Here is a 16,987-nt window from a genome sequence, read left to right as displayed (position 1 = left end):
AGTCTCGGTTTAGCTCCACCTCCTGGACATTGAATCCCAACCATGCCTGTGATGCCCACATCCCGGAACAAATGGGATGAAAATGCTTCAGTGGGCTGATTTGCAAATTTGTGGCACAATGCTGTATGGTTTCATGCCCTGTTTGATTTGCTGTCATGTTCTGATGATTCACCGTGACAGGAAGACCTCGCTCACAGGCAGCTCTGAGCTTGCTCCCAGCATCTTTAGCTCCCAAGGTGTGGCTCAGCAATCTATGCAGGTTAATTACCAAATAAGGTAAAGTCTCTGCAGCCTGCGAGCCAATGGAATGAACATAGTTTAACCCCTGGAGTGCTGGCGACTCCTGCTCAAGGTGTGCCCGCAGTGCTGACACTACCTGCCCAATCCAGACCTCCCCCCAGCCCCCTGTCAACATTACCTGCTCAATCCAGACATCCCCCCCCCCCCCCCCCCTCCCCCCCCCATCCCCACCAAGGGCTGAGCTTTGCTGGACAAACGGACAACTCCAGCCCAACCTCAATATCAGCCAGGATCAAAACTTGGACACTGAATCAGGTAGTCCAGCTGGGGTCTGGATTCCTGTTTCAGGTCCAGTTCATCCTTTACCCTGAGCTCACTGAGGCTTTGTATTTAAGTTTGACCTGTGATCCCTCTCTTTATCACCCATCACACCACATCTTCTCCATTCTGCCATCTGGGAAGAGGTACAGGAGCATCAGTTGCAAAACCAGACGGATGCTCCACAGCTTCTTTCCACAGGCAATAAGACACATGCAATAATGGACTGTGTCCCTTCCCCATACATCATACACCAACACATCTAACCTTGCCCATACTTTGACAGCTAGGCACCTGTCAAAGCAAAGCCACTGTTCAGTCTGAATGTCAGTTTTTAGTTCAATTTTTAAGCCTATTTTAGATATATTCATTTTAAATTTAAAGCTATATGTAGCAATGTTACAACATTTTGAGATTTAAAAGATCAAGTCTTTAATTTATCCCATCAGATAAAGCATAAAAAGAAGTTTAGTTTGACACCTAATTCACTTTCATATCTTCAGTATTAAAAGAGTTATGGCCATTTTCATACTCGGAAATTGGCATCTTGTTCCTTATTGCTTTTTCATTGACTTAACACAAAAGCTGTGATCGAGAACATTTAAAAGCCGATAACTTTCTTAAAATTTAAAGGAACTGAAATAAATTTTCAATTATTGTAGATTGAAGCATTCTGAAACAAATATGAAACAATCTTACTTAGATGACTTGAAATTAAAACATATAATTAGTTAGTTACATAATTATAGCTAATTACAAAATTCAATTACTAGAGCTAAACATCTATCCATTTCTTAAGAATAGATTACCATTTTAAAATAGCCTAAGTGTCCAAATAACATTCACACAAGAATTCAGAATATAACATAATTTTTAAATCTCATTGCCATGGGTTTACAGGCCAAATGGAAGGAATTTAATGTTTAATACCTGTAATTAATGGCCATTTAAATCAGCTTGCGAGTGGGATTTTCTGGAACGGGACCATTTGGAACGTTGAGGATGCAATGTTTTTAGTCCCCATATCGGCAGCAAATACACTGCCGGTTCGTTCGGGGACTAAATCACCGTTTCGCAACTTAGAATGTGAATTAAATACATCTTAAGAAACACTTTTATACATAAAAATAAACTACTTTCTTTTACCTGGTCCTCCATAAAATCCGTCCCCGTTGTCGGCATTGGCGGCTTCAGAAGCTGATTTTAAAATCATTCCAGCGATTAACTTGTCGGGTGAATTTCTTTTTAAAAACACAAAGAACGGCCGTCGGAACGATTCTTTAGCAACATCTTGCACTCCAACAAATATAATTCAGGACCAGGTCGGGGAAAAAAAAAAACGTTTTAACCCCCCCCCCCCCCCCCCCCCCCCCCCCCCAAATGCGCCAGAGTCGCGCGCACGGCCAGTGGCAGAATTGCAGCGCCGCTGAAGGTAAGTTTTGTAACATACCTACTATATGTATTTATTCTGTTTTTATTAACTGCACTGACGGGAACTGATTGAGAAACAATTTTTCATTTCTTCTGTATATGTAAGTGCTCAGTTAAAATGACATTAAAGTAAATACTGAATACTGAATAAATGCTTCCATAGTCTCACCTGTCCCTATTTGTGTAACTCTCCCCCGTCCGTACAACTACCATTATTCCACCTACCCTGTCCGCCTAAATGCTGAGAGCTGTGCCTCCAGTTGTCCCTGCAATTCTCTCCCTCAGCCCCTCTCTCCGTCCCTGGAAATTTCTCCCTCAATTCCTCTTCCCCTCGTTGTTCCTAGAATTCTCTCCCTCAATCCCTCTGCTGCACTCTGTCCCTAGAATTCTTTGCCTCAAGTTCTCTGTTCCTCTCTCTCCCCGTGAAAATGAATTCTCTGCCACAGAGGGCTGTGGAGGCCAAATCACTGAATGGATTTAAGAGAGAGTTAGGTAGAGCTCTAGGGGCTAGTTGAATCAAGGGATATGGGGAGAAGGCAGGCATCGTTTCTTGATTGGGGACAATCAATCATGATCATCTCAATAAATAGCTGTTGGCTTGAAGGGCCGAATGGCCTCCTCCTGCACCTATTTTCTATGTTTCTAACTCTTTCTGTGGTCCAAAGTCAGATGGGGGAGTTATGGGGACTGAGATTTTGCCAGATGCTCCAGCTATTTTCCCCAGCTTAGTTGGTCACAACCCAAAACATCGTCAACCCATTTCACTCTACAGATACTGACTGACCCACTGTTACTCCAGCAGTTTAATTTTTGCTTAAGATTCCAGTATTTGCAGACTCTTGTGCCTGCAGGTAATGTCCGCCCAACAAGGATCAATTCATACTGAAAAAGGTACCAAAAAGGTTTAAGCCAGTAGGTTGGATATGTTACTGAATTACCAGCCAGAAGTCTGGACCACTTATTTGGAGGCCAGAGTTTGATTCCCACCATCGTACGTGTGAAAATTTAAATGTAAGTAATTTATTAACAACAAAATTAAAATTCTTGTATCAATGAAGATAAAGATTGTCGTAAACATCCCTCTGGTTTGTTCATATCCTTCAGGAATAGGAATACTGTAAATACGAACTAGCCGATAAGTGACAGTTCAGACCCACAAATATAATTCACTTTAATACCCTCCTCAATACAACTGGGGATGAAGAATAAATGTCAGCCTCATCAGTAATGTCCACATCCCGTGATCAAATTTATCCTAAAAAAATATTAGTTTTAAATGTGAATATTACCAAACCATTAAACCTGGATTAATTAGTAGATCAGTGATTGACTTTAGACTCCAGGTGCCGAGTGGCTGGTTTACACACCTCCCTTGGCTTCCATTGGTCACGCAATAGGAATGTGGGTGGAGCATCACTTCCATAAAGACAGTGGGCTGTGGTGGAGCCAAAGATCCTATAGCAAGCAAGATAGATCACTCGACGAAAAAGACATAATACGGTCATGGGCAGATTCATGGGTAATTTTTGGCCCCATTTCCGTAACTGGCTTCCGTCTCAACACCAAAGATCCCATAGCAGAGCAAAGGTACTAGTGCGGAGACGGAAGCCGGTTACGGAAACACCCTCATGAAAATAAAAGTTCTTTGGTAAATATCTTCTCATTTTCATAATTATAATTTATTAACACAAACTATTCCCCCGCAACGTTGATTACACTACGAGTCGAGTCGGGTTACTGAAATGGATGAATATAAGGCCACGTTCCACTCCGTTGCGTACTACACGACAGCCCATTACATTTAGAAGGAGTGGTCTATCTTGCTCTGCTATAGGACCTTTGGTGGAGGCAGGTTGTGCTGAAGCTCGTACTTTGGATTGCATTGATACCTGTCCACCTGATGTAGAGTATAGATTGGGTTGGTCTTGATGAATTACTGATCTAGTGTTTTGGTTACTGTGTTCTTGTCTCATCAATAATGGATTTTTGTTCCGTTTGATTCACTCCCCGCGCACTGTAAACCATGGCTGAAGAAAAGATTAACACACAGGTGGTGGACAATGGCTCCTGGTAGTGCAAGGCTCGCTTTGCTGGGGATATCGCCCCCAGAACTGCGTTCCCCTCCATCGTGGGGCGGCCTCAACACCAGACAAAACCTCTACCATGGAATCCGATCCCTTGCCTGGAATCGACGCTCCAACCGCAGCCTATACCACCGAGAACTCATGGCCTCAGGATGAGACAACGTCGGGACCTCCAAAAGCCGCACGACATCCAACTAGTCCCGACTCGGGAGAGCTGAGATTTTATTAGTATGACTGTATGGCAAATGAATTTCCTCGTATGTTGCAAAACACACTTGGCTAATAAAATATGATTATGATTAATGTAAAGCCTTGACTCCCAGTATAAGGTTTGATGTGGGAAATGTGTGACATGGCATTGTTTCCTGGTGTGATTCCATGCTTTGGGTTATTTGTTTACTTGCTGTAGATATGAATGGAATGTCCTATCTAATGGGTCTTGATATTCTGGGGAAAAAAAATTATTTGGGGGGGGAGGTGGGTGAAATCGACTCTGACCTCCCGACCATCGAGGGGATCTATTGCAGTCGCTGCCTCAAAAAGGCTACCAACATCATCAAGGACCCACACCATCCTGGCCACACACTCATCTCTCCGCTGCCATCTGGTAGAAGGTACAGGAGCCTGAAATCTGCAACATCCAGCTTCTTCCCCACAGCCATCAGACTATTAAACACAACTTCAAACAAACTCTGAACTATAACAGCCTGTTGCACCTTATCTGTTTATTTATGTGTGTGTATATATATTCTATGCGCTATGGACACACTGATCTGTTCTGTATTCATGCCTACAATATTCTGAGGTGCTGCTGCAGCAAGCAAGAATTTCATTGTTCTATCTGGGACACATGACAATAAACTCTCTTGACTTAACTTGGCATCCTTTTACACTATTTCTGTATCTGCTGCACCTGCTCCCAAGATCTGAGATGTGCTCCAGCTTCAGTAAATGTGATCTCCCCTGCTCTTTTGGATGATACTCTTGCCTGTGTCTTATCTTTTTCCAACTTTTGTTGCCCTCTTACTCCATCAATCTAAAGAAGGGCCACCTGAGTTTATGAGTAAAGAGGTCCTTTTGCAGTTGTAGTGGACCCTTGTGAGACCACATCTGGAGTGTTGTGTGCAGTTTTGGCCTCCTAATTTGAGGAAAGACATCCTTGCTATTGAAGCAGTGCAGCGTAGGTTCACGAGGTTAATCCCCAGGATGGCGGGACTGTCGTATGAGAAAGGATTGGAAAGGTCGGTCAGTGGGGGCGCTGCAAGCCGGCGCCCTGTCAGCAGCGTGTCCATTTTTTTCTATTTTTTTTGTTTTTTTAGTATGTTTTAACATATGTTTTTAATGTTCCTCTGTGTGTTTTGTGTGGGGGGGTGGTGTGGGGGGGTGAGGGGGAAACCGCTTCGGTCGCCTCCTCCATGGAGAGGTGACTTTTTCCAGGTCGCCTCCCCTGTGCTAACAACAAGGATCGGCACGGCCTTTCCCGGAGGCGCGCCCGGGGCTTCAGAGGCGGGCGCAGCGTGGACTCTCGGAGTGGAGCGGGCGAGCCCTCGCTGGGGCTCGCCGGAGGGTAGCGCTCCGTTTCACTGGCACGCGGCAGCCGGCAGCCTGAAGCAACGGTCTGCACAGCTCCAGCTGGTGCGGCGTCTACAGCCCGGGATCTAACGTTGGGGACCCGGGGAGTAGAAGAAGCTTCCACCACCGGCCCGCGGCCAACTTCTACCGCGGGCACGGTGGCGACTACCATCAGGAGCGGGGTCCCTCGCCGTGGATCCCTGGAGGGGAGCTTCGACCGCTGGCCCTGCGGTCTGCGGTGCTTCTGGCTGCGGCGCGAACTTTAAATCTTCGACCGCCGGCCTGCAGCCTACACCAGCCTGAAGCCACGGTCTCCGGTGGGGAAGAGCCAATCCTGGACTTACCTTGACTTTTACCTTGTCCTTTTACCATCTGGACGCCCGCAGCGATGGCTGCGGAGGGTTGAGGTCCCGACCACGGGGGGAAATGGAGGAGGACTGGCCAATATTTGTGCATTCCACCACAGTGATGAATGCTGGGGTGGATCTTTGTATTACATTTTTAATTGTGTTTGTGTGTTCTTTATCATTGTACCGCTGCTGGCAAATTAATCTCACTTGCACTTTATGTGCAATGTGACGAATAAAACTGATTGTATTGTATTGTATTGACTGGGCTTGTATCCACTGGGATTTAGAAGGGTGATGGGGATCTTTTTGAAACTTATAAAAGGACTGGGCAAGCTAGATGCAGGAAAAATGTTCCCAATGTTGGGGGAGTCCAGAACCAGGGGCCACAGTCTAAGAATAAAAGGGAGGCCATTTAAAACTGAGATAAGAAAAAACGTTTTCACCCAGAGAGTTGTGAATTTGTGGAATACTCTGTCACAGAGGTAGACAGAGCTCTAGGGGCTAGCGGAGTCAAGGGATATGGGGAAGGCAGACACGGGATCACAGTTTATAAAGTGTCCTGGTGCAGATTCAGAACAATTTAGGATTCAATTACTCGCATTGACCTTTACGTCTTTTAAAGTGCTGGAGACTCTGACTTGAACTATGGAGCCAGCGATAGAGGGTCAATAGTCTCCTTAGATGTAGACGGAGTATTTCAGAAAAGGGAACAAAGTGTCAGAGATGGTCCAAGTAAGAATGAGAGTTGGGTAAATGTTAGTAGCCAAACTGATAAAATTGATACGTTCTGTTCAGATGCAGGAAGCAGTATCGATGCAGCTACTGATGTAACAGTGAAACAGTTGGGGAGGGGTACAAGGCAAAGTTTGGAAAAAGGACTGTTCCATGTAGTCAACAAAAAGAATGACATCGCTGGGCCCATGTGTGCCCATAGCTACACCTTTGATTTACAGGAAACAGAAAGTCAATAGGGAATTTGATCAGGGTAAGAACCGGTTCTGTCCGGCAGGTGAAGTGTTGGTGAAAGGGGAACATAATTTACATTTCTTGTTCAAAGAAGCAGAGGATTTTAAAATACCTTTGGACAGCTTTGTAGAATGGAAAGGTTTAGAGGGACATGGGCCAAATGTGGGTAAATGGAATTACCTAGGATGGGCAGATTGGTCTGTATGGACATGTTTGGCTGAATATAGACACTAGAAGCTGGAATAACTCAGCGGGACAGGCAGCTTCTCTGAAGAGAAGAAATTAGTGATATTTTGGATCAAGACTGTTCTTCATAACCTGTTTCCATGCCGAGTGACACTGTGACTCTCAGCTGTGGGCTTTAAGACCTTCCTAATGGGAGTGGGACAAATTAACACCCTGTTTAATTTGCTGTTATGTTCTGATGATTGACTGACAGGAAGACTTCGCTCACAGGCAGCTCTGAGCTTGCTCCGCTCTTTAGCTCCAAGGTGTGGCTCAGCAGTCTATGCAGGTTAATTACCAAATAAGGTAAAGTCTTTGCAGCCTGGAATGAACATAGTTTAACCACCGAAGTGTTCAAGGTGTGCCAGGTATTGCCAGGTGCTACAGCTATTTCCCCAAGCTTAGTTGGAACAATCATCAGCAGGCATCAGTCTAGAGAAAGGTCACAACCCAAAACATCGTCAACCCATTTCACACGACAGATACTGACTGACCAACTGTTACTCCAGCAGTTTGATTTTTGCTTAAAATGCCAGCATTTGCAGACTCTTGTGCCTGCAGGTAATGTAAATCCAACAAGGATCAATTCACACTGAAAAAGGTACCGAAAAGGTTTAAGCCAGTAGGTTGGATATGTTACTGAATTACCAGCCAGAAGTCTGGACCACTCATTTGGAGGCCAGAGTTTGATTCCCACCATCGTACGTGTGAAAATTAAATTTAAGGAATTAATTAACTACAAAAATAAAATGATTGTATCAGTGAAGATGAAGATTGTTGTAAACATCCCTCTGGTTTGCTGATATCCTTCAGGAATAGGAATACTGTAAATCCGAACTGGCCGACATGTGACAGTTCAGACCCACCAATGTGATTAACTTTAATACCCTCCTCAATACAGAGGCAACTGGGGATGAAGAATAAATGTCAGCCTAGTCAGTGCTGGCTAGCCTAGCGATGCTGGCTCGAAGGGCCGAATGGCCTACTGCACCTATTGTCAAATGTCCACATCCCGTGACCAGATTTAACCTAAAAAAATATTTGTTTTAAATGTGAATATTACCAAACCATTAAGCCTGGATCAATGAGTAGATCAGTGATTGAGTTTAGATTCAAGGTGCCTAGCGGCTGGTTTACACACCTCCCTTGGCTTTCATTGTTTGGCTTAGTCACGCAATAGGAATGTGGGTGGAGCATCACTTCCATAAAAACAGCGCGCTGTGGTGGAGGCAGGTTGTGTTGAAGCTCGTCCTGAGGATTGCATTGATACCTGTCTACCTGAGGTAGAGTATAGATTGGGTTGGTCTTGATGAATTACTGATCTCGTGTATTGGTTACCATCAATAATGGATTTTTGTTCCGTTTCAGTCACTTCCCACTCGCTGTAAACCATGGCTGAAGATGATGTTGCTGCACTGGTGGTGGACAATGGCTCCGGGATGTGCAAGGCTGGCTTTGCAGGGGATGATGCCCCCAGAGCTGTGTTCCCCTCCATCGTGGGACGGCCTCGACACCAGGTGAGACCTTTAATGTAAAGCCTTGACTCCTAGCGTAGGGTTAACTGTGGGAGAAATCTGACATGGCAGTGAGTCCTGGTGTGATTCCATGCTTTGCGTTATCTGTTTACTTGCTGTAGATGTGAATGGAATGTCCTATCTAAGGGTGTCTTGATATTTTCTGAAAATATATATTTTTATGGGGAGGAGGTGCAGGAAATTGATCTATGAAGTGATTCTAATTTTCCTTGACCAGCTCAGGATATTCTATCTATGGTACTTCTGTCTTGAGTGCTTGAGTCCTTGGGTTGGTAGTTGGTGAATTTTGTAACTGTTGCCACTCTGACCCGTTAGTGTCTTTTGGCAAACAATTTGTTAAAATACGACTCCAGTGATACCTGTTTCAACAGGTTGGCTGACCTGTAGAGCTTGTTTAAATGTTGTCGCTGTCTCTCTCAGCATGGTGATCACTGACTACAATCAAGTGTTACACTTTTTCTGTTCCTGCTGCATCTGTTCCCTTGATAGGGCTTTCCACTCTTGGACATCTGAGATGTGCTCCTGCTTCAGTAAATGTGGTTACACCTGCTCTTTTGGATAATGCTCTTGCCTGTGTCTTCTCTTTTACCACTTTTCGTTGCCCTCCTACTCCATCAATCTAAAGAAGGGTCACAACACAATATATTGTCTGTCCAATTCCCTTCACAGATGCTGCCTGACCTGCTGAGATCCCCGCAAACGTTTGCTCTCGGTTCCAGTATTTGCAGTTTCTTGTGTCTCTGATCACTGGCAGTGTCCAGCTCTTTCCTTCAATTTGAACAATGAGACCGCAAGTCATTTTGCCCGGAGGTTCGGCAGATAATCGAGGAGTTAATGGCGGGGAAGTTGCTCCTTGGATTCCTATTAAACATTTTTCCTCTCTCAAACCTATGCCCTCTAGACACATAGAAACATAGAAAATAGGTGCAGGAGTAGGCCATTTGGCCCTTCGAGCCTGCACCGCCATTCAATATGATCATGGCTGATCATTCAACTCAGTATCTTGTACCTGCCTTCTCCCCATACCCCCTGATCCCTTTAGCCACAAGGGCCACATTTAACTCCCTCTTAAATATAGCCAATGAACTGGCCTCAACTACCTTCTGTGGCACAGAATTCCACAGATTCACCACTCTGCGTGAAAAATGTTTTTCTCATATCGGTCTTAAAAGATTTCCCCCTTATTCTTAAACTGTGACCCCTTGTTCTGGACTTCCCCAACATCGGGAACAATCTTCCTGCATTTAACCTGTCCAACCCCTTAAGAATTTTGTAAGTTTCTATAAGATCCCCCCTCAATCTTCTAAATTCTAGCGAGTACAAGCCGAGTCTATCCAGTCTTTCTTCATATGAGTCCTGACATCCCAGGAATCAGTCTGGTAAACCTTCTCTGTACTCCCTCTATGGCAAGAATATCTTTCCTCAGATTTGGAGACCAAAACTGTACGCAATACTCCAGGTGTGGTCTCACGAAGACTCTGTACAACTGCAGTAGAACCTCCCTGCTCTTATACTCAAATCCTTTTGCTATGAATGCTAACATACCATTCGCTTTCTTAACTGCCTGCTGCACCTGCATGCCTACTTTCAATGACTGGTGTACCATGACACCCAGGTATCGTTGCATCTCCCCTTTTCCTAATCGACCACCATTCAGATAATAGTCTACTTTCCTGTTTTTGCCATCAAAGTGGATAACCTCACATTTATCCACATTATACTGCATCTGCCATGCATTTGCCCACTCACCCAGCCTATCCAAGTCACCTTGCAGCCTCCTAGCATCCTCCTCACAGCTAACACTGCGCCCCAGCTTCGTGTCATCCGCAAACATGGAGATGTTCCATTCAATTCCCTCGTCCAAATCATTAATATATATTGTAAATAGCTGGGGTCCCAGCACTGAGCCTTGCAGTACCCCACTACTCACTGCCTTCCATTCTGAAAAGGACCCGTTTACTCCTACACTTTGCTTCCTGTCTGCCAGCCAGCTCTCTATCCCCAATACCGTGTGCTTTAAGTTTGTATAATAATCCCTTATGTGGGACCTTGCCGAAAGCCTTCTGAAAGTCCAGATATAACGCATCCACTAGTTCTCCCTTATCCACTCTACTAGTTACATCCTTGAAAAATTCTATAAGATTCGTCAGACATGATTTACCTTTCATAAATCCATGCTGACTTTGTCCAAAGATTTCACCACTTTCCAAATGTACTGCTATCCCATCTTTAATAAGTGACTCTAGCAGTTTCCCCACTACCGATGTTAGACTAACTGGTCTATAATTTCCAATTTTTCCTCTCCCTCCCTTTTTAAAACGTGGGGTTACATTAGCTACCCTCCAATCTTCAGGAACTACTCCAGAATCTAAAGAGTTTTGAAAAATTATCACTAATGCATCCACAATTTCTGGGGCTACTTACTTAAGTACTCTGGGATGCAGCCTATCTGGCACTGCGGATTTATCAGCCTTTAACCCATTCAATTTACCTAACTCCATTTCCCGGCTAACCTGGATTTCACTCAGTTCCTCCAACTCATTTGACCCCCGGTCCCCTGCTATTTCCGGCAGATTATTTATGTCTTCTTAGTGAAGACAGAACCAATGTAGTTATTCAATTGGTCTGCCATGTCCTTATTCCACATGATCAATTCACCAGTTTCTGACTTCAAGGGACTACATTTGTTTTTAACTAATTTTTTTCTCTTCACATATCTATAAAATCTTTTGCAGTCAGTTTTTATGTTCCCTGCCAGTTTTCTTTCATAATCTATTTTCCCTTTCCTAATTAAGACCTTTGTCCTCCTCTGCTGGAATTTCTCCCAGTCCTCTGGTAGGCTGCTTTTTCTGGCTAATTTATATGCTTCATCTTTTGTTTTGATACTATATCTGTTTTCCCTTGTTATCCATCATGCACTACCTTCCCTGATTTATTCTTTTGCCAAACTGGGATGAACAATTTTTGTAGTTCATCCATGCAGTCTTTAAATGCCTTCCATTGCCTATCCACCGTCAACCCTTTAAGAATGAATTGCCAGTCTATCTTGGCCAATTCGCATCTCATACCCTGAAAGTTACCTTTCTTTAAGTTCAGAACCCTTGTTTCTGAATTAATTATGTCACTCTCCATCCTAATGAAGAACTCAACCATATTATGGTCACTCTTGCCCAAGGGGCCACGCACAACAAGACTGCTAACTAACCCTTCCTCATTACTCAATACCCAGTCTAGAATAGCCTGCTCTCTCGTTGGTTCCTCTACATGTTGGTTTAGAAAACTATCCCGTATGCATTCCAAGAAATCCTCTTCCTCAGCACCCCTGCCAATTTGATTCACCCAATCTATATGTAGATTGAAGTCACCCATTATAACTGTTTTACCTTTGTTGCACGCATTTCTAATTTCCTGTTTGATGCCATTCCCAACTCCACTACTACTGTTAGGTGGCCTGTACACAACTCCCACTAGCGTTTTCTGCCCCTTAGTGTTTCGCTGCTCTACCCATATCGATTCCATATCCTCCAAGCTAATGACCTTCTTTCCAATTGCGTTAATCTCCTCTCTAACCAGCAACACTACTCCATCTCCTTTTCCTTTCTGTCTATCCCTCCTGAATATTGAATATCCCTGGATGTTCAGCTCCCAGCCTTGGTCACCCTGGAGCCATGTCTCCGTGATCCCAACTATATCATAGTCATTAATAGCTATCTGCACATTCAACTCATCCACCTTATTATGAATGCTCCTTGCATTGAGACACAAAGCCGTCAGGCTTGTTTTTACAACACTCGTACCCCTTATACAATTATGTTGAAAAGTGGCCCTTTTTGATTTTAGCCCTGGATTTGTCTGCCTGCCACTTTTACTTTTCACCTTGTTACCTATTGCTTCTACCCTCATTTTACACCCCTCTGTCTCTATGCTCACACATTTAAGAAACCCTTTCCCTTTAACTCCATCCTCGACTATCCCATTTGACACCCCACCCCCCTTATTCAGTTTAAAACCACTCGTGTAGCAGTGGCAAACCTGCATGCCAGAATGCTGGTCCCCCACCTTTTAAGATGCAATCCATCCCTTTTGTACAGTTCCCCCTTACTCCAAAACAGATTCCAGTGGTCTAAGAATCAAAATCCCTGCCCCGCGCACCAGTTCCTCAGCCACACATTCAGGTCCCGTTCCTGCTCTCGCCATCACGAGGAACTGGAAGCAAACTGGAGGTAACAACCATGGAGGTCCTGCTATTCAGCATATTTCTGAGCTCTCTAAAGTCACACTGCAGAATATTCATCCCCTTCTTCATCTAGTTCTTGAATCCCCTAGTCTGGGTACAAGACTCTGTGTATTCTTCCTATCTATCACCCTCATGATTTTATATATTTCTATAATATCCACCCCCACCCCTGGCCTCCTACACGCCAAAGAATAAAGTCCTAGCCTGCCCAATCTGTCCCCATAACTTGTCCTGGCCACAACATACATTTTCTGCACTCTTTCCACCGTAATGTCATATTTCCTACAGGAGGGTGACCAAACTTGCAATAGGATTGTCCATAAACTTCGAGCATGAGAAATGGCTGATACCTTGATATATATTTCACTCCCTCTGAAAAACACAGTCCTGAAAATGCATTTAAAGTTTTCCCACATTCCTAATTGACTCCTAATATCATTCTTTCATCATTTCTGAGATTATTTTATCATCATGATTCCAAAACTGAGGTGGATAGCAGGAAGCATTTTTTGTGGCTGAATGGTTTCTATGTAGATTGTGTGTGAGGAACTTTTGATACTTTGCTGTTGCTCAAAAGCTCCTGATTTAATATTGAATCATCCACTGCAATTTCTCCATTCTAGGGTGTGATGGTGGGAATGGGCCAGAAAGACAGCTACGTTGGGGATGAAGCCCAGAGCAAGAGGGGCATCCTGACCCTGAAATACCCAATTGAACACGGGATTGTGACCAACTGGGATGACATGGAGAAGATCTGGCATCACACCTTCTACAACGAGCTGCGAGTGGCCCCAGAGGAGCACCCTGTCCTCCTCACAGAGGCTCCACTCAATCCCAAAGCCAACCGGGAGAAGATGACCCAGATCATGTTTGAGACCTTCAACACCCCAGCCATGTACGTTGCCATTCAAGCTGTGCTGTCCTTGTATGCCTCTGGCCGCACCACTGGCATTGTGATGGACTCTGGGGATGGTGTGAGTCACACTGTACCCATCTACGAAGGCTACGCCTTGCCACACGCCATCCTGCGTCTGGACCTGGCTGGCCGGGATCTCACTGACTACTTGATGAAGATCCTGACCGAGCGTGGGTACTCCTTCACAACCACGGCCGAGAGGGAGATTGTCCGTGACATCAAGGAGAAGCTCTCCTATGTGGCCCTAGATTTTGAATCTGAGATGCAGACGGCCAGCTCCTCCTCATCCTTGGAGAAAAGCTACGAGCTCCCTGATGGTCAAGTCATCACCATCGGCAATGAGCGTTTCAGGTGTCCAGAAACCCTCTTCCAACCCTCCTTCCTTGGGATGGAATCTAATGGAATCCATGAGACCACTTATAACAGCATCATGAAGTGTGATGTGGACATCAGGAAGGATCTGTATGCCAACATAGTCCTGTCTGGTGGAACCACCATGTTCCCAGGGATCGCTGACCGGATGCAGAAGGAAATCACAGCCTTGGCTCCAAGCACCATGAAGATTAAGATCATTGCTCCACCAGAGAGGAAGTATTCAGTGTGGATCGGAGGTTCCATCCTGGCTTCTCTCTCCACCTTCCAGCAGATGTGGATCAGTAAGCAGGAGTATGATGAGTCTGGTCCCTCCATTGTCCATCGCAAGTGCTTCTAATTCACTGGAGATTAGAACTGATATAATGTTGCCTACGTTTGTATTTGAAAAATCACTTTTTTATATTCTTCTCAATTTGTTTGCCCAACATTTGGGGGTTGGCATGCGTGCGGGGGGGGGGGGGGGGGGGGGGGGGGGGGGGGGTGATCATAGTTCATAAAGTCTCCTGGTGCAGATTCAGAACAATTTTGGATTCAATTACTCGCATTGACCATTACGTATTTTTGAGATGCTGGAGACTCTGAATTGAACTCTGAGCCAGTGATGTCTGCAGCCCACCCTTGCATGAAATTCTGCACCTCTAGTATAAAGTTTTGAAACTGACAAAAGAGTGTTGATGGTCACCAACACAAATTGCACTGAAGCCAAATATAATTGATATGTCCATAAAATTCTACTGAGGATCTCATACAATGAAGCCAATCTCCCTGTGCAGGTTTACCATGTCTCAGTGGTTGAATTTTCTCCATTACCTAATTGCTATCCATGGAATGCTGCTGCTCTGATAAGTAGATGAGCCAATGGGGAGAATTAGCCACATACCAAGTGGTGGTTCTAGGAAAAGTGGAAGGTTGGAATAGACATGTTAAACAGGGAATTTGTATCTTTACCTGCTATTCACAAATGTTTAATAAAACATGCATTTGAACAAAATCTCTTCTGTTTTGAAATTTGATCTTGCACCTCATAACTCTAAGTAAAACACAAGTGGTGGAGTAAGTCAGTGGGTCGGGCAGAATCTCTCGAGCACATTCATTGGTGATATTTTGGGTTGGGGCCCTTATTCAGTCTTTCTACGACTCTTGTGTGTAAGGAGGAACTGCAGATGCTGTTTAAAGCGAAGATAGACACAAAAACTGGAGTAACAGTGGGACAGGCTGCATCTCTGGAGAGAAGAAATTAGTGATGTTTCAGGTTGAGACTCTTCTTCAGTCTGCTCTAACTTATCATAGTGCCTGAAGAAGGGTCTCGACCCGAAACATCACCCGTTTCTTCTCTCCAGACATACTGCCTGTCCTGCTGAGTTACTCCAGCTTTTTGTGTCTATCTTCTTTCTAAGGCTCTCACCGGGTGTCAATTTGTCAAAAAGCATTCAACTTGCCGTGCTGCTTCTCCATTACCATGCAGATTTGCAATTACAGGAGTAAAGAGCAGTCACCCGTCTCTGCCTGATACACATTATCAGGTTGTGATGCAGGGAAGGAGGATGGGGGGAATAAAGTGATTATTTCTCTACTTGTAAGGAGGAAATCATTGGTCAAAGAGAACACTGGAGGAGCAAAATTGTGGAACACAGCGAATCAGGCAGCATCTATGTAGGGAATGGACAGATGATATTTCTGGTCCGGTCCTGAAATATTGTCTGTCCATTCCCTCCATGGACACAAGATTCCAGCATCTGCAGTTGCTTGTCTGCAGAACACCAACACAAATGGGCACAACAGAGGAGATATTTGGCAGCTCTTCGCAACTCTTCTCAAAGGGAAGTGAAGATGGAGCTTAACAGAAAATTTGGGTTGTAAATGTGAGTTACAGAATTGGGGCAGTAGATGGACTTGAAATGCAGTCTAACCTAATCATATTGAGGATTTGGAGGTGATCAAATTGAAGATATCAAATGGCTACTTTTTAAAAAAAGAGTGATGGTTTAAGAGTGGTGTGACATTAGAGCTCTCAAGACAGTGATATGGACGGGAGGCAGAAGGGACAGAGTATGAAGTCAATGTTAAAGAGGAAACACTATAGCCAGTATTTATAGTGCCATAGCCCATATCTTAGTGCAAAACAAAATCATAATCATACTTTATTAGCCAAGTATGTTTTGCAACATAGGAGGAATTTGATTTGCCATACAGTCATACCAATAAAAAGCACCAAAACACACAATATACATTTGAACATAAATATCCACCACAGTGAATCCTCCACATTCCTCACTGTGATGGAAGGCGAAAAAAAAGTTCAATCTCTTCCCTTTTTTGTTCTCCCGTGGTCGGGGGCCTCGAGCCTTCCTTTGACGGGCAATCTTGGCTCCCGTAGCCAGTGGTCGGGCCCTCCACGTCGGGGCCATCAAGCTCCCGCATCATCAGGAGGATCTCAGCTCCCCCGCGCCAGGCGATCGGACCCCGGGTCGGAGCTGGTCGAACCTCCTGCGACTGTGGAGCTTCCCAATATCAGTCGCTACCCGGTTGGAATCCGCAGGGCACGATTGGAGCGTCGACCCCAGGCAAGGGATCGCAGGCTCCGATGGTAAGTCCATGGCCCCCACGGTGGGGCTCAACGTCAGGCGCAAGCAAGGCCGCCAGCTCCATGATGTTAGGCCGCAGAGAGACTGGAGATACGATGCGGAAAACAATCGCATCTCCGGCAAGGTAAGCGATTGAAAAATGTTTCTGCCGCC

General features: G+C 44.8%; 1 protein-coding gene across 1 annotated transcript; it reads left to right on the top strand.

The window, feature by feature from the left end:
- Window positions 1-8,331: 8,331 nt before the first annotated feature.
- On the top strand, window positions 8,332-15,240 carry LOC129696389 (actin, non-muscle 6.2-like). The gene is made up of 3 exons (XM_055634250.1): window positions 8,332-8,469; window positions 8,555-8,703; window positions 13,582-15,240. The coding sequence occupies exons 2-3, from the start codon at window positions 8,578-8,580 to the stop codon at window positions 14,584-14,586; spliced, it is 1,131 nt and encodes a 376-aa protein (XP_055490225.1). The 5' UTR covers window positions 8,332-8,469; window positions 8,555-8,577; the 3' UTR covers window positions 14,587-15,240.
- Window positions 15,241-16,987: the final 1,747 nt, after the last annotated feature.

The sequence above is a fragment of the Leucoraja erinacea genome, chromosome 4, assembly GCF_028641065.1.
Source record: "Leucoraja erinacea ecotype New England chromosome 4, Leri_hhj_1, whole genome shotgun sequence".
NCBI classification, from domain to species: Eukaryota; Metazoa; Chordata; class Chondrichthyes; order Rajiformes; family Rajidae; genus Leucoraja; species Leucoraja erinaceus.
The sequence above is the reverse complement of the archived record's forward strand: the minus strand, read 5'-3'. Positions and strand labels throughout refer to the sequence as shown.